The sequence below is a fragment of the Equus asinus genome, chromosome 22 (genome assembly GCF_041296235.1).
Source record: "Equus asinus isolate D_3611 breed Donkey chromosome 22, EquAss-T2T_v2, whole genome shotgun sequence".
Classification (NCBI taxonomy): domain Eukaryota; kingdom Metazoa; phylum Chordata; class Mammalia; order Perissodactyla; family Equidae; genus Equus; species Equus asinus.
The window spans coordinates 36,598,932-36,620,941 of NC_091811.1; the positions used below are offsets into that span (position 1 = coordinate 36,598,932).

General features: G+C 35.2%; 1 protein-coding gene across 2 annotated transcripts; it reads left to right on the plus strand.

Annotated features, from left to right (window-relative positions):
• The first annotated feature begins 43 nt into the window (after positions 1 to 43).
• Positions 44 to 21,597, plus strand: FGFR1OP2 (FGFR1 oncogene partner 2). 2 transcript variants are annotated; one of them, XM_014846863.3, is made up of 7 exons: positions 44 to 324; positions 8,982 to 9,118; positions 11,715 to 11,832; positions 12,807 to 12,949; positions 15,351 to 15,464; positions 17,993 to 18,106; positions 19,505 to 21,597. In XM_014846863.3, the coding sequence occupies exons 2-7, from the start codon at positions 8,984 to 8,986 to the stop codon at positions 19,640 to 19,642; spliced, it is 762 nt and encodes a 253-aa protein (XP_014702349.1). In that variant the 5' UTR covers positions 44 to 324; positions 8,982 to 8,983; the 3' UTR covers positions 19,643 to 21,597. The 2 variants fall into 2 exon arrangements, with proteins under 2 accessions (XP_014702349.1, XP_014702350.1); XM_014846864.3 differs by lacking the exon at positions 15,351 to 15,464.
• Positions 21,598 to 22,010: the final 413 nt, after the last annotated feature.

Genomic DNA, 22,010 nt, shown 5'->3' on the forward strand with positions numbered 1-22,010 from the left:
GCGCATGTCTGCGGGAAGGCGCAAGTAGATCTCTCGGCTCTGCCCCCCCACGGTAACGCGAGGAAGGAAATCTCGCGAGGTTGGAGCGCCCTGAGAGGGCTGGTCGGAGGCTGTCAGCGGAGGTTTACCGCGGGCCAGTGATGGGGCTGCGCTCCGCCGACCCCAGGGCTGCCTCCCCGCTACCTCTGCCGGCTTGTGCGCCTGCTCGCTGAAAGAAGCTGAAGAGGCGAGAGGAGGCTCTTCCCTTGGGTGCATAGGTCCTCGTTGGCAGAGGCTTTGAGTCCTCATCGTCACAGCTGACGGCTGCGAGGGATTGAGACCAGAGTAAGTGGAATACATCCAGGGACAGGAGCGGGCGTGGCGGGTGGGCAGCTTCCTTGCTCTGGGCCGCTCGGGTGCCCTGCACCTCTTGAACTCCCGGCCGCCGGCCCTGGCCGCTTCCCCGCTCCTGGGAGCGGTACTTCCTCTCCCCGGCCCCGGCGCTGAGCTCCTCTTTCCGGGACCGAGATGCGCAAAGTTTAATGAGAAGCCTTGGCCCTCACCCTGTGGACACACCCTCTATGTCTGTTTTCTTTCTGCCTCACCCACCTGGGAGCTCACCCTTGAGGGGAGGGAAGAGGGACCCCTTTCGGTTTTCAGTTTACTTCTTTGCAGCATATGACAGGGATAACCATTCCCTCTTTCTTGCAACTGCCCTCCAAGGAATACTACTCTTTTCCTGGTTTTCTTCCTGCCTGCTGTACCCCATCTCTGATGATGGTACCAGTATCCCTCCAGCTGTCTAAACTGGAAACCTCCGCCCTTGATTCTGCTTTTCCACTCGCGCTGCACTGTTATTTCTTCTTTCACCGGAATTTCTGCACTTGTTCTCCCCAACTAGTTTTCCCACCATCATCCTTCCATAGAGTTAACATTTTGAAATACAAATCCCTTTATATCACTCCTTGCCGTAAACTTTTTCGATAACCGTATTGCTGACAGAATCCAGTCCTAATTGTTAAGCATGTCATACAGGCCTTTTATCGTCTGCCCCAGTCCATTCTACCTTTTTAGTTTCATCTTGCTTTTCCTCCAAATACCTTAATATCCAACCGTACCAGAATATTGGCTGTTTCCCCAAACGTGTCATGCATTTTCACAACTCTGTGCCTTTGTATGTTCTGTACCATCTGTCTAGAATGCATACTCTTTTTTTTTTCCTACCTATCAAGACCCAGTTCATAGATCATCGTCTTCTCAGACTCCCTCAGGTGACATTGATAATACCACTGTGCTCCCAAAGCACTTGAAACAGTTTTTCTGCAGTATTTATTAGGTTATATTATTTGTTCACGTGTCTGTCCCTTGTGCCTATTTGAGCTTGAGTCTGGAATCATGTCTTCCTCATCTTTGTAACAAAAGCTGGTCCAATGCTTGGCATATAGCAGGCATTGTTTATGTATACATATGTACACGTATTTATAATGTAATCATTCTAAAGATCCACCGTAGGAGTCCTTAGTTACCTTGAAATTTTAGAATTTTAGAGCCCGAAGGAACCTTGTATATGAGCTAAAAGGCCCCTGACCTGTTTTGAATATGAGGAACCCTGTACCCCTACCACACAAGTAATTGTGCTTTTAGTATTTGCTGATTGAGATGATGAATAATGGCAAAAAACTATGCTTTTAAATGATTTTGTATTTTATTATACCCGTATCTGTTTATATTCAAAAAATAATGGGATATATATGTGGGAGAAATATTTTAGATGACAGACCATGTTTGCTGTGTGTACATCCATGCAGCTCTTGTGATGATTCCTTGTCCCACAGGTTAGAAATAACTGGTTTAGATTAGGTTAAGTTCTTCTTGAATCATCATACCTATTTGAACATATATGTATAAGCAGCTTATATTTAGCCACAATTCCAAGGTAATGTGTTAAAAAAAAATTCTTCTGTGTCCTTATTTTCAAATTCTGTTCCTTCCAACTTTAAAAATTCATCTTCTTCCTAAAGCTACTTCATAAAACTCCAAATATGTATTCATTCCATCGTTTTCAAGGATAGTGAGAATTTTCTGTGCTTTCAAACATAGTGATATGTCTGTATAAGGTCCTTATTTTTGTATGTAAATTACATGCATTCTTTCTCGATCTCTTTAGATTATAAGTTTCTAAGAAAGCCATAGCTGTGCCTTATTTTGCTATTTCCATATGTGTCTCTCAATATTACCTACTAATTTACGTGAGAGGCACCTGCCTGAACAATCCAATAAAATTTTTTAACTAAACTAGATTGTTATTTATAGATACTTCTATGGTAAATCAGTAGTCAGAATATTTCTGTGTAGGTCCAGCTATAGGATAGTCGATTTATAGATAAAGGAGAAGGAAGAGTGACTTGAATTTCTTTAAATTTTTCTTAACCAAAATCTAAAACTAAACAGCTGGCAGTTGCTGTCTTGGGTGGGTGGTAGTTTCTCTTTTTCAGTAGCAGAATGTTCTGAACCCTCTGCCAGGAGTCTGGTTGCAAATGTCTTTGGGTGGGAAAGTAGGCGAGAATGTGGCTAATGCAGGAGAAACTGCTTTAGAAAAATTTCACCTGGAAATTGGGCCTACCTAGAGAAAATAACATAAGTGCACTCTGACTAGTTAAGACAAGCACTATAAAAATAGACAAATAAATTGGGAATACTCCTTTTTTTTTACCAGTCTGTTTTTAAATTTTAAAACTTGTTAGAGAGTTTGGAAAACAATCTTCCTCCCACTCCACTTACCAGCCAAAAAAGGGAGCAAAGCACAATGGTTTTCAAAAAAGGTGGCATAGTAAATGCATATTATAAAATACTTTAAACTTTTCTGTGGTTTCATATACAGGAAATGAACATGCAAATTCTTAGAAACTTTGTGTCATTTTTTCTGAAGTGCCACTAAAATTATGCTTTGAATTACCTGATGTTTATAATTCCTTTCTCTGAATTAGGTATATTGTTATAGTTACAAAACAAATTTTAAATATAGTTCACTTTGATAGTAGTATTTCATTATGCAATCTAAAGAATGTTTTTTAAAGTGGATGTTAATTGTAATTTCAGAAAAACGTATGAGTAAACATTTATTGGTCTTGTAATTAACTCTGATACCTAATTAAAGTGGATGCCAGGCTTTTATTAGTTATAAGGAAAAATACTTGGAGTTTTGTTATTTTTTTCATCTATTCTTCATTTACACTCCCGTTTATTTTCTATTGCTGGCTTGAAAGGTAATTTTTACAGTATCCTGGCAGTCCCATTGGTGAAGTAGGGTCAGGGAATTTGCTTTGTTTTTCCACCCAGGGAAGCTGAGATGGTTTTTACATAGGTGAAAGCAAACAGGGCCGTGGGGATTCACCGTGGCTCCTGAGAGAGTGCTAGACTGGGGATCAGAAATTCCATTTCTGGTATTAGCTTGGCTCCTTCCTTGCTGTTTGGTGCTGTCATTCAGCTTCTTATATTTGGAATTCCTAAGTCTATTTCCTCATTGATAAAATGGGAATAACACTTGTCCTGTTGACCAAAAGACAATATAAGATAGTATTCCTCAGGTTCAAAAAGATACCAACAGTTTGAATTAATTAAAATGGTTACCTAGCAGTTTGATTTTACTCTAGAGAGCTCTGGAGGTCCATTTGGTTTGGATTAGGTTGGAGAGAAGGCGAAGAGTAGGTGAAACAATTTTGAAGAAGAAAAAGGTATCTTGCCATATCTTACAACTCTAACGGTTGAGGCAGTGTGTTATTGATGTAGAGAGAGATAGATAAACAGACCCAGAGAATAGAGAGCTCAGAAACATATCCACAGATTTATTGAAACAAAATACAACAGATGTGGCATTAAAATTCAGTGGAGGTATTCCAGTCACAAAAAAGAAATAATTATGTGACATGATAGAGGTGCTAATTATCACTGCAATGGTAATCATATTACATATATGAATGTATCAAATCAACATATCCTACACAACTTACATAATGTTATATGTCAAATATATTTCAATAAAAGAAATTCAGTGGGGGAAGAGTGTACTATCCGATAAATGGGACGGGGGCAACTAGTTGTTCCCATATGAAAAAGAAAATGCAAGTAGATACCTTCCTTATACCATACCTGCAAATAAACACCAGAGGAGTTAAAGACAAAGGCAAAACCTTGGGAACAGAGAGTGATTTTTTTTTTTAAGTTTTAAAATTAACATAAAATTGTCCTTTTTGGAGTACAGTTCTGTTCATTTTAGTAGGTATGCGGGGTCATGTAACCACCATCACAATCAGGATGCACAACTGTCTGTCATCCACAATACTCCCTTCTGCCACACCCTCTTCTCACCCCTGACTCCTGACAATTACTGATCTCTTACCCATCACTATAGATTTGTCCTTTGGGCAGTGCCAGGTAAATGGAAACAGTATGTAACCTTTTGAGATATCTTCTTTTTCTCAGCATAATACTTGTGAGATTCGTCTATGTTGTTGCCTGTATCAGTATATCATTGCTGAGTAGTGTTCCCTGGTATGGACTGTATGTACTACAGTTTGTTTATCTACTCATTTCTGTACAGTAAATACCCAGGAGTGGTATTGCTGGGTCATATGGTAGCTGTTTGTTTACCTTTGTAAGAAACTGCCAAACCGTTTTCCAAAAGAGCCATATCATTTGGCATTCTCACTAGAACTGTATGAGAGTTCCAGTTGCTCTGCATCCTTGTCAGCACTTGGTATGTCAGTACTTTTTATTCTAGCCGTTTTAGTAGGGGTGTAGTGGATCTTATCATGGTTTTTAATTGCATTTCTTTAATGGCTAATGATGTTGAGCATATTTTCATGTGCTTATTTGTCATCCATATATCTTTTTGCTTAAGTATTAAAGTCTTTTGCTCATTTTAAAAAGTGGATCATTTACTGTTAGTTTTGAGAGTTTTTTATGTATTCTAGATACAAGTCTTTTGTCAGATATGTGATTTGCAAATAGTTTCTCCTAGTCTGTAGTTTGTCTTTTCAGACTATGTTAATGGTGTGTTTCCAGAGCAAAGGTTGGTGAAATCTACTTTATTAAATTTTTCTTTTATGAAGCAAGCTTTTGGTATCATGTCTAAAAAATCTTTGCCTAAGCTCAGGTCAGAAAGATTTTCCCTGCTTTTCATTTTACATTTAGATCTATGGTCCATTTTGAGTTAATTTTTATATAAAGTCTAAGAATTATTTCGGGGTTAAATTTTTGGTATATAGATGTCCAGTCTTGCAACAGTTGAAAAGACTATCCTTTCTCCTTTGACATTCCTTTGCACCTTTTTCATAAATCAATTGGCCATGTTTCTGTGGGCTTATTTCTGCACTCTATTCTCTTCTGTAAGTTCTCCGCCAGAACCATGCTTTCTTGATTGCTGTAACTCTATAGTAAGTCTTAAAATTTGGTAGTGTGATTTCTCCAACTTTGTTTTCAAATTTCTTTTGGCTATTCTAGTTTCTTTGCATTTTTGTAGAAGTTTTAGAATTAGCTTATCAGTTTCTACCAAAAAAATCTTGCCGTGATTTTGATTGGAAATTGCACTGAATCTGTAGATCAGTTGTAGACAACTGACATCCCTACTATGTTGAGTCTTCCAGTCTGTGAGCACAGTATGTCTCTCTGTTTATTTAGGCCCTCTTTGATTTCTTTCCTTAGCATTTTGCAGTTATCAGTGTACATATCCCACATATATTTTGTTAGGTTTATGCCTAAAAACTTCATTTTTTTGAACTATTGTAAATGGTTTTTTTTTTAACATTTCGGTTTCTAATTGCTCCTTGTTAATATATAGAAAAACTATTGATTTTTTTGTGTATTAATCTTGTATCCTGTGACATTGCTAAAGTTATTAGTAATAGGAGTTCTTTTTTTGAATTCTTTGGGATTTTCTACATAGACAACATGTTAGCTGTGAATAAGGGCAGTTTTATTTCTTCTTTTCTAATCTATATGTCTTTTATTTCCTTTCCTTGCCTTATTGCAGCAGTATGATGTTGAATGGGAGGGGCGATTGGGGACATTCTTGTCTTGTTCTTGATTTTAGAGGGAAAACATTTAGTCTTTCACTCTTAAATATGGTGTTTGCTATATTTTTTTGGAACTGTCCTTTCTCAATTTGAGGAAATCCTCTTCTATTTCTAGTTTGCAGAGAATTTTTTTAAAGATTTTATTTTTTTCCTTTTTCTCCCCACAGTCCCCTGGTACGTAGTTGTGTATTCTTCGTTGTGGGTCCTTCTAGTTGTGGCATGTGGGACGCTGCCTCAGCGTGGTCTGATGAGCAGTGCCATGTCCGCACCCAGGATTCGAACCAACGAAACACTGGGCCGCCTGCAGTGGAGCGTGCGAACTTAACCACTCGGCCACGGGGCCAGCCCCTGCAGAGAATTTTTAATATGAAAGGATGTTGTGTTTTTTCAATGCACTGATTGGAATGATCAAGTGTGTGTGTTTTTTTTTTATGGTGGATTACATTGATCTGAGTATTGAGACAGACTTGAATTCTGGGATAAACTCTACTTGGTCATGGTATATTATTCTTTTTATACATTGCTGAATTTGAGTTGCTAGTATCTTCTTGAAGATTTTTGCATTTATATTCATGAGGGATATTGGTCTGTGGTTTTCCCTTTTTTTTTTTTTTGAGGAAGATTAGCCCTGAGCTAACTACTGCCAATCCTCCTCTTTTTGCTGAGGAAGACTGGCCCAGAGCTAACATCCATGCCCATCTTCCTCTACTTTATGCGTGGGATGCCTACCACAGCATGGCTTTTGCCAAGTGGTGCCATGTCCACACCCGAGATCCGAACCTGCAAACCCCTGGCTGCCAAGAAGCAGAACGTGCGAACTTGACCACTGCGCCACTGGGCCGGCCCCTCTTTTTTTTGGAGTGTGTTTGTGTGGCGTTGGTATCAGAGTGATGCTGACATCATTTTATGAGTTTGGAAGTATTTTCTCAAGGGGGCTGCGTAAGATTGATGGTATTTCTTATGTTTGGTAGAATTTACTGTTGAGTTGAGATGTTTTGCAAAAGATTTTTAACTACAAATTCAATAGTTATAACTATTTCTTCAATAGTTAGGACTGGAGCTGGCCCCATGGCCAAGTGGTTAAGTTCACACTCCACTTTTGCAGCCTGGGGTTCATTAGTTTGGATCCTGGGTGCAGACCTGTCACTGCTCATCAAGCCCTGCTGAGGCCACATCCCACATAAAGGAACTAGAAGAACCTATAACTAGGATATACAACTTTGTACTGAGGGGGGCTTAGGGGAATAGATGTTAGCTCAGGGCCAATCTTCCTCACCAAAAAAAAAAGAAAGAAAAAAAAAATTAGGACTGTTATAGAATAGTTACACAAGTTTAATAATTATAGTCTCCCTTGGTGCAGCATCTTGGACAGGTTTTGGATAGTTGTCCTTTTGTGTTTTAGCCAATATGGGACGTTGGTTCCTTTAATGGCCCTTTTGCTTATCATATTTTCAGGTACCATTATCTAAACCTCTTAAATCTTAGAAGACAAATCCTTTGGTGGTTTTATCTACAGAGCCAGAAATTGTCTTAATTTCCAAATTGTTTAATTCTTAAATCTCTCTGGAAATATCTAGTCACATGTTGCATATTTTCTAAATTGACAGTTTTACATTTTAATTTATTTTAATTAAATCCTTGTATTCACATTTGAATCTATTTTTAATAACAGGACAATATACCCTTTGCTTCATCTGTTGTGTATAACTAAGAATACTGTTTGAATGTTTTCTGACGTCTATTTTTTTATCTTTATTTAGTTTACAATTTTGAATCTTTGTTCAATATAACCTTAAATGAAAGCCTACTGAAACTGCCTGATGTGTTATATTTTCTTTTTTTTATTATTGCTTTTACACGGTTGGGTTATTTAAATCCTCTCTTTTCTACTTTGCTGCATTTTTCTGTATCTGAGAGGCCAATAATTAATTGAACTGGTTGGTGCAGATCTGTAGTCCAGTGTCATAGTATCTAACAAAATCCTGCATTCTGTAGCAGATTTCTGCCTTCCTAAAGTTGATGAAAATTATAGCCCTTAATTACAGCCCTTAACTTGGATCTATTCCAGAGCTTTAATTTAACTTCTATAGACCTGGCTTCTGGCCTTGTAATTTTACAGTGTGATTTTATCTTTTGAGAAAACCCTGAAGAAAGGGTGGCTCATATAAAAGGTAAAGTAAAACTTAGTAGAAAGAAAAAATCAAGGACGGTAAGTTTCAGAAGGTTAAAGGTTTTGAGAGAGATTATTTTAAAATTAAAATTTTGTTTTGAGATCTCAGCATACCAGTTGAAGTTAACCATTGACTGTTTCATGTATTGTCTTCTAATTTTTTGAGCTCCTCTTAAAAATATTATTTATTGATTTTAACATGTGAAAAGTTTCCCATAATGGTCAGTGTTGTTCTCAGTCAGAATTTGTTGTGCCATTTACTAAGGATCAATAGGATGTGTTTGTGAACAGTGTCTGAGGTCACCTAACCAAGCAGAGGCTAGAAAGGATCTTATAGTCAGAGACCGACAATCATTGACCATAGGATACAGACTAGTAAAGTGGCCTTTTTCACAAATGACAGATAGAGAATGCCCTCTTGAAGGGCGCAATTTCTATACAATATAAAATTACTCATTGGATGTGTACTTTTTTTTGCCACCATACATTCAAGGTGTTTACATTCTGATTATGTCCACAAATCGTTTATATGTGTTCCGGTTTTCTTGAATATTATAATTTCACTCTCAAGCTTGTGCCATCCTAACAGAAGCAAAATCACAGGTGTTCTTAGATGGTTTTTCTCCCCAGACAGTGAACAATCCTGTAACAAATGCAGCCTAAGAAGTGTATCTGTGTTAACATGAAACTAAAATAAGGTGATATGCTGGCTTTGTTTCCGGTCTTGACTTTTATTTTAATTCTGGGTATTCCTTTAGAAATGAGTTGCACAATTGAGAAGGCGCTTGCTGATGCTAAAGCTCTCGTGGAAAGATTGCGAGATCACGACGATGCTGCGGAATCTCTGATTGAGCAAACCACGGCTCTCAACAAGCGAGTAGAAGCCATGAAGCAGGTCTGGTTTTTTTCTTTCTTGCTGATTCCATTTTTTAAAAAAGCAGTCATTGACATTTGTGTATTGCTTGAATCATAAACTTCTGCTTAATTATTTTTTTTAATGTTCTCTAAAATTTAAAAGTAGCTTTACTTGAAGTTAGAAAACTTCAGTTTTTCTTTAAATTAGAATATAGTTTTGTCATGTTCATGTGACATCTATATGTATATATTTTCTAAAACCTGTAGACTTGATCACTTGTTTTTCTGACAGCAAAGCACATTTGAGTTTAGAAAGTATATTAATTTATTAGGTATAGATACATTTGACAACGACCAGATAATATCTTTTACTAGTATTGACACATATTGTGCTGTGTCTCTTATTTTTATAATGTGGAAATGTTTATATTTTTCTCTATACAAGTATTTAAGTGATGTCATTTAACAACAAAATAGTTTTTGGAAATGATGCAAGGTAATATCTGGTTTATACCTTGTGCAGTTACTGCATTTGTACTTGATACGTTATTTTTCATTTAACAATGCCAATTAAAGAAGAAATGAAAAGTTATCCTTATTATTATCCTTCTTGTTATCCTTATGATTGTATAAGAACAATCCACTGGGCCATTGAGTTTAGCTACCATTTTAAGCCCTCTTGTGATAAAAATTTTCAACTCTGAGAGAATTATAAAATCTCTAATATGATGGAAATCAGTGGACAAGAATGTATTTTCATAGCCTACTGTTGTGAAACTCATCCATTTTGTTAAAGGCAGCAACCCTGGGATACTACTTTTAACAAAGCTGCTGGAAATAACGGAGCAAGTTTACTTATTTTGTTTTGCAACTCTGTTGCCCTAAATAGATGACACACCTCCCTACCTGTCTAGCTTGACTCATGCATTCCAGTGAACATATATCTGCTCGGAAGTTGTGAAAAAAGGAGTTTGAGGGGCTGGCTGGTGGGCGTAGTGGTTACATTCATGTGCTCTGCTTCTGCGGCCTGGGGTCCGCAGGTTCGGATCCCAGGTGCAGACCCAGCACTGCTCGTCAAGCCGTGATGTAGGGGCGTCCCACATAAACTAGAGGAAGATTGGCACAGATGTTAGCTCAGCAACAGTCTTCCTCAAGCAAAAAGAGGAAGATTGGCAACAGATGTTAGCTCAGGGCCAGTGTTCCTCACACACCAAAAAAAGAGGTTTGACAACCAGAGTTAACCAGAATGTTATAATGAATACGTTACTAAGTGGCTCATCAAAATGCCGTGAAAATAAAGGAGAGCAATTTTAAAGGTAGGTTCTCATTTACTGAAAAAAATCAATTTTACATTTCTTTTGCACATGTTCTTTTATTATTATTGTTATTATTATTATTAGAGATATGATTCACATACTGTAAAGTTTACCCTTTTGAAGGGTACAGTTCATTGGATTTTAGTTTATTCACAGGTTGTGCAACCATAGTCACTATCTAATTCCAGAACATACTCGTTACCCCAAAGCCTGTATCCATTAGCAGCCTCTCCCTAGCTCTCCCTTCCCCCACTTCCTGCCAACCACTAATCTTTCTATCTCTATGGATTTTCCTGTTTTGGACACTTTGTATGAATAGAATCATGCAATACATGGCTTTTTGTGACTGACTTCTTAATGTAATGTTTCCAGGTTTGTTCATGTTGTAGCATGTATCAGTACTTAATTCCTTTTTATTGCTGAATGATATTCCAGTGTAATGATGCAGCACATTGTGCCTCTCCATTCATCAGGTGTTGGACATTTGGAATGTTTCTATTTTTTGGCTATTATAGATAATACGGCTGTGAATACTTGTGTACAGATTTCTGTGTGGACATGTGTTTTCACTTATCTTGGGTATGTACCTGAGAGTGGAATGGATGGGTCATATAATAACTGTGTTTAACTTTTTGATGATCTGCCAGACTGTTTTCTGAGGCAGCTACACCCATCAACAGTACATGATGGTTACAATTTCTCCACATCCTCTCCAACACTTGTTATTGTCCTTTTGATTAAGGTCATCCTAGTGGTTGTGAACTGGTGTCTCATTGTTGTATTGAATTGTATTTCCCTGATGACTCATGACGTTAAGTATCTTTTCATGTGCTTATTGGCCATTTGTATATCTTCTTTAGAGAAATATCTCTTCAAATCCTTTGCCCATTTTTTTCTACAGCTTTACTGAGATATAATTGACATATAACATTGTATAAGTTTAAGGTGTACAATGTGATAATTTGATACACATATATATTGTGAAATAATTACCACAATAAAATCAGTTAACACCTCCATTAACTCACATAATTTACCTTTGTGTGTGTGTGTGTAAGGAAAATATATAAGATTTACTGTCTTGGCAACTTTCAAGCATATTATATAGTATCATTAACTCTGGTCACCACACTATACATTAGAGCCCCAGAACTTACTTATCTTGTTTGCCCATTTTTTAATTTTTTTTTTCCTATTATTGTTGAGTTGCAAGAGTTCTTTATATATTCTGGATACTAGACCCTTATCAGATATATATATCTCAGATATATATTTTCAAATATTTTCTCCCCACATGTTCTTTTTTAATCTTTCTATTAGTATCAGGAAGAAATTCAAGAACTTAATGAAGTTGCAAGACATCGGCCGCGGTCCACATTAGTCATGGGAATCCAGCAAGAAAACAGACAAATCAGAGAATTGCAACAAGAAAATAAAGGCAAGATATATTATCACTATGTATAGCAAATCAGAAGAGAACCTTAATCTGCAGTTGTACTGTCAACTTGGGACCAATTAATATTTTCAAAAATGGGAAAATGGCCAACTAAATTTGCATTTTGACATTAGTCTTATTTCTAGTCCATAAGCCTATATCATATTTATTGCTCTTTGTCCTGTCCTATATATGAATGTCTACCTTGCTTGGAGTCATCTTAGATTGTCACCTTCAATATGTAGTTTGCACCATTGTTGTTACCTATTAAATAACTCAGTTTCTCTGCAGTCCCACTGTTTTGGCCCCCAGCTTAGGTGTTCATAGTTTCTTGCCTGAAATGTCCTAATTGGTCTCCCTAGTTCCAGTCTCTTTTCCCCCTCCAATCCATCTTCAACACAGGCATTAGACTGAGTTTTCAACAGTGTATCTGATCATGTTATTCTTTGGCTTGAGAACCTTCACTGTATGCTTATTTTCTTATCCAACCACCATCCACTTTCATGCCTCCCTGCTTAGAATGCCTCAACTCGAGGAACACAAGTTCATCTCAATACTGTGCTTCTGTGAAGCCTTCATTAATTTCTCCCCACACACTTCTCATATATGTTTGAGTCGAGTTCCACTCTGCACTTACCATGTTGTATTAAGTTATTCATGTATTTGTTTTCTTCACTAGACTCTGAGTTTCATTGTCTTTTGGTATTCCTAATATAAAGCATCATCTGATGCTTATTGTTGTTCAGTAAATGTTGAAATTATTCTCAAAAAATGAGTTTAAAATGGTCGTTTAAAAAAATAACGAAGGACTCCATTTGGTATCTTTTGCTTCTATATGGTTAGGTTTTTATACATCATGTTTTCTTTTTAAAATACCCTCTTTGTAAGTTGCTTTTTTTGATAAATGTAATGTAGAAGAGAATATTTTATATATCTTTAACTCAAATTTGAATAAAATACACTGTTATTCCTGATAGAATTACGTACATCCCTGGAAGAACATCAGTCTGCCTTGGAACTTATAATGAGCAAGTATCGCGAGCAAATGTTTAGATTGCTAATGGCTAGCAAAAAAGATGATCCGGGTATAATCCTGAAGTTAAAAGAGCAGCACTCCAAGGTAATCCATTCCATAAATATAATTTGAAATGGAAAAGGACAATTGGTTAACTTGTGTTCAGGTTATTTTTTAAAATCACAGGTATCTAACATGACACTGAATACTTCATCTTTTTGACATTTTCTGCTTTTTCTTATTTTTTTCATTTCTTGTTACATATTGTTTTGTTTGATTTATTCTTCTAACTCCCATTGTTCCCTAGTAGCTTTAATACATATTCAAAAATAAACTTTATTTGGAAAATAAAGGTAAGTCTATTCAATTCAAAATTATTTTTATAAGGTTATCTGCTTTTAAGAAATACTTCCTCTAATAGATTTGTGTATTGACATCTGTAACAAAAACAAAAATTGAAATGCTGAAAACTTTTTTAAAAATCTGAAAGCAACTAATGGTAGATTTGTCTTTCTTAAGACTTTCTTTTCTGAAGACTGTTTATTTTTCTTAAGACTATTTTCATCCAGACTATAAGTAATCCTGATTACAATGAAAAACCATGGCATGAAGGAGAGGAAAAGAACCAATATATTGAAATTTTGTCTCCCTCCCCCCAAGTCGTGTATCAGTTAACATCATTTTTAGAGACAGGGCTGAATGGTTAGACATCAGTGTTTTTCCTTCTGTTCATCTTACTTGTTGTCATCCCTGTGTCTCTCCCCTTTGTTTATGTCTCTGTGTTTGCTATAAAGACAAGTAAAATAATCTTTTCCCATTTACATTTTATTTTAAACTGAATTTTAACTGCTGATGTGAAATAAAAATATTAGAGTAGATTGTGATTACTAGGTCACTATCTGTATTGGATAATGGTGAGCTAACTATTATTAGTTATAACTAGTATTATTTAAGAACTATTGATTGTTGTAAGACATTTTTATCTTTCTCAATTATTGAAACACATTTTAGATTCTTTAAAATATTGCTTCCATGTTGGTGCCTGTATGTATTGTTAAATTATTATTAATTCTATTAAAATTAAATACCTAGTAAATAGATCTTTGTGTGACAACTTTACATATTAAGGAAGTTAGTAATAGATATGTCTGTGTCAAATAGTAAAATAATTAATTAAAATGAGTTTAATGTTATCTAATTATGCTATTCATTTCCTAACCAAAAGGAAAATCTTGGATATTTAAATGGTAATCTTTTGAATATAAAATGTATCTATTGTTAATGAGATTGATCATTATAAAAACATTTAAATTTAAATGTATAGCTTAAAATTTTTTTTAAGGTACAAAGATGAATTGACTTAAAATTATTGGTCAAATAAATGTAATCTTGAGAAATTCCAAATGGCCCTATGTTTAATAACCTAAGAAATAAATTTTTTAAGATCTAAAGAGAAGAATAGTCTGACAAAAAAGTGTTTAGAATAAGATACTGCAGGTTTCTAGTCCCATCTGGTAGCATCTACGACAGAAGCAAATGTTTTCTAAAACGCATTAAATTTTACAATTCACCAGAGCTATTTTATTAATTAGCAAAGTTAAACATTTCTTATGATAGCTGTAAACCATCCTTTTTCATTATGTAGATTGAATTATTCATCTAAGTGCTGATCCTTGCCTTTCATAAAATGACTGTTCAGTTACTTGTTATTAATTCTAACTAATACATAGTAATGTTTGTGATTTTGATTTTTCCCAAAAAGGAGACACTTCGACTCAATTAAATGAACATTTATTAACCCCTGCACTAGCTTAGTTATTATTAAAAAGATGAATGAACGAGTAAGTTCCATTGTTCTACCATAGGAGCTTACAGTGTAATGGGAGATACAGATACAAACATAACTATCTAACATAAGGAAGGATGTGATGAATCCTAAAATAGAGATATGAATTATTACTGGAACACTAGAGGACGCAAGATTAGTTCTCATGAGGAGAATTTGAGAAGGTGTCAAGGAAAGGAAGAAATCCATCTAAATCTAGCCTTGAATTAATTACTGAGATGGGGGCACTAAGCAGAAGTAAGTGAGCAGAGAAACTTGTATAATAAAGGCACAGAAATAGGAGATTCCGGGACGTGTTTAGGTACCAGTGCTCTGATATGCCTAAACACAAAAATAATTTTATTATAACACATTTTGGGGTAACAGATGGAGTTACACGTGACAGCATTTTGGAGTAAGAGACCTTTTTGAGACTAATATAGAATTTTGCCCTCACCTTGAAGTTTTTGAGCACACATTTAAAAATCAGTAAAATGTTTGAGAAGAACTCATTTTCACCCAAATATTCATTTTTACATTATTTTTGAACAGCTGCCTTTTTGGAAATCTTAAAAAAACAAACATTTCAAACAGTTGGCTAACACGCATGAACTAACACTCATTCAGTTTTTAAATTACGGATAATATCCGTATTAACATTATAATGACTCTGTACTACAGATTGACATGGTACATCGTAACAGCTCCGAAGGATTCTTCCTTGATGCATCTCGACACATCCTTGAAGCACCTCAACATGGACTGGAGAGGAGGCACTTGGAAGGAAATCAGAATGTACACTAAATAATACAGTCAACTATTGGGGCGTGGATGGAAGTGGTGGGGGGCTGCATTTAAAAAGTTCTTTTACATTGAATTTTCCTGCCGGATTAAATCAGCAAATAAATGAAATTTCTTTAAGAAATGCTGTGCTTTTGATAGCTGTGCAAAAATGTTCAGCGTGGAAACTTTAAATCTCTCATTAATTTTCTGTGTACTGTGTCATACACAGCCTGTTAGACAAATGCAGGCTTTCCAGGTTGTTCAGGCTAGCTTTTCATTTTGTTGCTCTTGTTAGCTGTTGCTGCAAAATTTTAGTAAGCTTTAAACAGTTATTCTCTTTCTGGACATCAAAAGTGTTTTCTTGGCAGTAATTTTCATCTGATTTCATAAAAATTTTGTTGAATCAGACTATTAAGTGAACTGTTGTAATTCAGATTTTTAATAGTTTGTAGTCCTTTAGTTTGAGTCCACAATAAAATAATGCCTTCCTTTGGGTGTTGTGATTAAGTATAGTAGTACACTCTCCATTGTGTCTTAACTTTCTTTTTTCTTTTTTTCTTTAACTTAATTGTGACAGGTCTTTATTGAGCAAAGTTGAAATAAACCTAAACAAAAGTTAGACATGAAAGGCATTTCAAGACAGTTCAAGGATTACGGTGCTGACTCTTCTTGCCTTTAAGACAGTTTTGAAAGCACAGGTCTTGGCCTCTCATGCCCATTAAAAGATCTGTGCTAGTTCCCTAAAGATTTTATTGTAATAAGTGAACCATCCATGAACTGGGCTTATAAAGATACTGTTCTGTTTGAAGTATTGGGGTTTTTTTCTCGTGATGATTTTATGAGAACAGACTCTACCCTGAAAGGATGAGTGGTATTTTGTTTTCTTCCATTTTAAGAGTAAAGAATTGTTAGCTTCCTGTGTAGTCTTTTAACCTAGGTCAGTGCCATAGGACACCACATCATAAACTGCGAAAGCTGTTAGTATTCAGATTCTTGATTCATTACCCATATTCAGTTTGCTGCTGCAGTTATCTGTACTTAACTTGCTTTTAAACATTATGCTTCCTTTACAGTGGGAGGGATTTTAAGCTTTTTTTTTTTTAACTATGGCAGAATATGACAGATGTTTGTCTTGTTACCATTCTTGATACTGTAATCTAATCCTGAGCTGTCCAATAGAACTTTCTGAAATGGGGGAAATGTTCTTTATCTGTTGCTGTTCAATATGGAAGCCACCAGCCACATGGGGCTACTGAGCACTTTGAAGTCTCGCTAGTGTAACTAGAGGACTAAATTGTTAATTTTTTTAGATGTGTTTGATTTTAATTAATTTAAATTTAAATAGCACCATATTGAACAGAGTAGATTAGTGCTTCATTTTGCCTTCTTTCTGCATATTAGCATTGTATAGGTTTCCCCGTTAAAGTAATGTAATTATTTTTGTTGGTTAAGAAGACAGTAAATGTGTGGTTTGCTAAAGATATTCCTATTTGTTCTCCATATTTCTTCTATAGTTTACTGGTTTTGGGGGTTCCTTTTCAAATCCTTTTTGCAAATACAGTATATACAACTATTTAAGAGACAATGTTTATTTGGGGAGCTATTAACTTTTATGTTTAAGTGTTGGCCTTATAATAAAATAACCTTCAATTGCCAGTGAACAATGGTTTATAGAAGCTGTTCATTGAAAAAATGATTATTCTCAAGTTTCTGTTGATTTTAAACTTTTGTCTGTCTCTTTTACTTGACTGTAAGCTCCTTGAAATCAGGGAACACGTCTTAACAGGCTTCATAGTCCTATTGCCTAGCACAGTGCCTGGCATATCATAGGTGTGCAAAAAAGAATAAGAGAATGAGATTAGAAGAAATTTATGCTACTTGCTGCACGAAACAAATGTGGATGTCTGTTTTATACTGAAGTTATATTGTGAACAGTTTGCAAAGAAAGCAATTTAATATTTTAATACTCAAAAGTAGAACTCTGTTCATTTCACTGAATAGTGCTGAACACTAAATAATAAGCAAATATAAGTGAGATACAGTTCCTGCTCTCAAGGAGGATTATAATCTAGAAAAGTTTCTAAATTGGATTGAGATCAATTTTTAGGCATGGATAATAGCAGAAAAGATTTGTAAATCATGAAGGCTTCAGGGGAAAACAGATTGAATGTGTCAACAATTTTTATCTTTGCCATTACTTTGATCAATAGTGTATGTAGGTGCAAAAAAGAAAAAGTTGCTGATCATTTGTGGTGAGAGCAATGTGAAGTATGAGTACTCTTTTTGCTAATGGGTTTAGTTGTATGGTGCTGCTTATCCTTAATTCTAGTCCTAACAGAAATCTGATTTCAAAAGCACATTCATGGTCAGTCAACTTTCTTGTAATTGTCTGTTTGATGTATTACATTCATGTTAAATGGCAATGTAAGAATATTACATTCATGTTAAGTGGCAATGCAGATTTTATAAAAAGGAGAGGATCCAAAAATAAAAATAATAAAGTATTTCACTGATTTGCAACTTCCGTTTCTTTTTTTCAGGAATTACAAGCACATGTTGACCAGATAACTGAAATGGCAGCAGTAATGAGGAAAGCCATTGAAATTGATGAGCAACACGGTTGCAAGGAGCAGGAACGAATATTTCAACTTGAAGTAAGTTTTAAATTGCAAATGTAGGTGAAAACTGTCCATACAAAGATTTCTACCAGAAAATATATCCCATTTTTAAATATATATGTACTTTTCTGGGATACTGGTAATGTTCTTTTTTTCACCTGGTTACTGGTTATATGGGTGTATAATGCAAGACCGTTTATCCAGTAATGCAGGGGCCTAGGATCAGTAGTAACTTATACCAGTATTTGAGAAAATCCATTTTTTGATTCTTTGTTGCTTCTGTTATTAGGTGAATATACTTCTTCATTTTAGTAATTTAAAAAATGTCTTCATTTTATTAGAGATCACGATGAAGGGAAAAATTTTTAGTCCACAAATAATATTCTTTGGGCACTTATATTTTTCTGGGGAATATAAAATCTTTTGTGTCATCTGTCCTTGATTTTGTGGTAGTGTAAAGCACAAGTCATTTGAATAATTCGAATCAGTAGAATAAACTTTTATACTTTAAAAGCTTCATTTTGAAATCATGGTGAAGAAATTGGATATAGAGGGCCAAAAATGATTTCTCTCTCTAAGAGCAAACTTTGTCAGTATAGGGCCAGATAGTAAATCTTTTAGGCTTGCAAACCAGATAGTCTCTGTTGCAAATACTCGACTCTGCCATTGTAACACAAAAGGAGCCATACACACAAGAAAGATTGGGCTTAACTATGTTCCAGTAAAATTTAATTTACAATAACAGGCCTCAAGCCAGGCCATAGTTTGCTGACCCCTGCTTTATACCGTTGAAAGTTAGAAAGTAAGACCGAAGACAGAGTGGTAAAGAATAAATTATGAAAGTTATTTTTAAATGTCTGCAAATTTCTTGATCTAGAAAGAAAAGGGAAAGTTGTTTACCATTGGTAGATTTGACCATTTACTTTCCGTCTTGAAAAATATCACAGTCTACTCAGCCAGCCCTGCTGCTGTCAAATTCTAGTGAGGGAAGCAAACCAGATGGCTTGTCCTGCATTCCATGCCATTGTGGAAAGTAATAAAAGTACTCAAGTGCTAAGAGGTTCTAGTCCCAGGGCATTATTCACAGGCTTTCTGAGTTTATATAAATATAAGGCTGGATGTTATTTTCTTCATCATGCTGTGATTGTAAAATAAGGCAATTTCTGAGGTTCCGTCTACAGTTATAGCTGCATGAATGAGTAGGCTTTGCTGTGGTGGAAGACGCTGAATAACACGATTCCTAGCCCTTTAAAAAAGTGTTCCCTGGGTTCAAGTTGTCAGCTTCAACTACATGTCATTTAGTACATTTCTGCCAATGATAGAGCTTGCTTTTTATTTGTCAAACCTTTATATGTTTGGCTTTTCTTAACTTATGTTTGTACTCTTATAGCTACCGTGGTGACTGCATCTTTGTTTTTGTTTGCCTTCTTGCAGCAAGAAAACAAAGGCTTGAGAGAGATCCTTCAAATAACTCGAGAGTCATTTTTGAACCTTAGGAAAGATGATGTGTCAGAAAGCACATCTTTGTCAGCATTAGTGACCAATAGTGACCTGAGCCTACGGAAGAGCTGAAGAGCTTCTGAGTCTGTGAGCTGCTTACAAGGCTCCAAACGGGCCCTGGGACTGGCCTACGAAAGGGAATGGATTAACAGAAAAATCAATCTCAAGCTACCCTTTGTTTTATGTTTTTTCTATAATATGTACAGTGCACTGGCAATGACATTTTTAAGAGACAGCAGCGAAAAAAATGCATAGTTAATGGTCATAGACTCTATTCCGAAATCTAATTGAAAAGTAGAAATTAAGCCTTTGTTAATTGGTGAGCAAATGACAGATCATCACAGTGACGGCTGAACATAGCGGGAGCTTTCAGCAGTGCTCTTTGTATCTGGATGATACTTTGATAAACACATTCCCAGTAAAAGCTGGGAATTCATAAAAGTATCCCAATTTTCAGATACACATTTTGCCATGGTTTTGTGAACGGAAGATGGTCATACTAAACTTTATCCTCCCTCTCCTGTGTCAGAGCTAACAAATAGCTTACGTACCGTGAGACTTCGGCTTTGATGGTTGCCTGTCTGCCTTTGTTAATTTAAACTGTTGTCAAAGAAAATTCAGTTTGAAGGCTCTAGGAATGTTTTATGTATACCATAAACAAAAGAGGTAATTTAATTTGGCTAATTTACCATAATTAATACTCAGCTAACAATTGTCCATGACTTGTTTAAGTATATGAAATATCATTTCAGGAATGAAAGAGAAGGAATACTACTTTCTAAGAAAGAAGATCTTATAAGAGACATATTCAGTAGGTTAAACTACTCTTGAAAGAATAAGTTTTGGTTCTAAATCAATAATGAAGATGAGATTTTTTTCTTCTCTGGTTGATCTTTAAGGATATTAGGTAGCTCATTTATTTAGCTAACAGAGTTGAAATGTTTGATATAGCAAGCTAGGTATGGTAATTTCAAAGTAAATTGGGAATTCCTCTGCCTCATAGAACTCTTTTTTTAAAGTAATTACTCTAAAGAGATACAGAAAAATTAAAATTTCAAATTAAATTAAAATTTCAAAAAAAATAATTTTTATGAATCTGTTCTTAAGCTCCATCTGGTCCTCAAACCTATGATTCTTCTTATAACCTTTCAGTCAAAAGAGGGGAAAAATCTATGGATTTACAAGTATTTGTTTGATTTTTTTACAAAATATATATCCAGTATGTAAATTTTTAAAAGCCACCAGAAATAGAAATGTGCTTTAACGTCAATTGAAATCTAAATTTTTCTTATTTTGTGGTGATTATAGAATAAAAGGATAAAATAAGAGCATCAAATATGATTAAATATGTTATACTCATTTATATTAAATACATATTAAAATTAGCACAATAGAAAATTCTACTTTTGAGTATATAATTTGTTAAAGAAATATTCACATGGTAATTTTTATGTATAATTTCTTATATTGGTAAAATTCTAAACTACTTTTCACTTCAGAATTTTTCTACCTTAAGTTTTGGGTAAATGGGGTTGATGGGGCTAATTGAATAGAAAAAGGGCTAATGGCCCTAACATTAGATTTCTTTTCTCATTCAGAGGCCTTAATTGATATTTTATAAATAAATGACAGTTTTTATTTTTAAACTTTTCTATTGATTTTTGGGAAAGTAGCCCTTAATTTGATGGCACATTGATTTATATAGTTTCCATCCCAAATTAGAATTAAAGAAAATAAGCTACACAGTTGAGATTTAGTCGGAGGCAGTTCATTGAGGCAGCTCTATTATAAGACATTACTTGATAAATAATTATTTTTGTAAACAAATAAGTTGAGTTAATTTATTCTTGGTCTTCTTACTTGGATATAATTTTAAGATCTTGGTGTTTAAAGACGTTTACTTTGTTATATAGCAACAGTTTTCCATCCCATACTTTTTTTTTTAAAGCAGAACCTTAAATTTACGTCTGAGAGTATGTACTGCATAGGGGCCTATTTTATCAATAAAGACGAGTGATTAAAATTGATATGTCTCCAATTTAATTTGAAAACAATACTTACATTTATTGTTACATACAGTTTATTTTTAGGGCTTTTTCTCTCTGCTTATCACAATACTAGTACTTAGCAACAACTTCTATCTATATTTCTTAGGAATTGGCTAGCAACTCATTGCTGACTCTGCAAACCTTTTTATCACCTGTAGTGGGTTTAATGGTGTCTCTGTAAAGTTATGCCCACATGCTAACCTGGTGTACCTGTGAATGTGACCATATTTTCGAATAGAGTCTTTGCAGATTTAAGGATCTCAGGATAAGATCATCTTGGACTTAGGATGGGCCCTAAATCCAATAACTGTTGTCCTTATAAGAGTGAAGGAGATTTGAAACACAGAGAGGCACAAGGAGAAAGCCATGTGAAGACAGAGGCAGAGAATTAC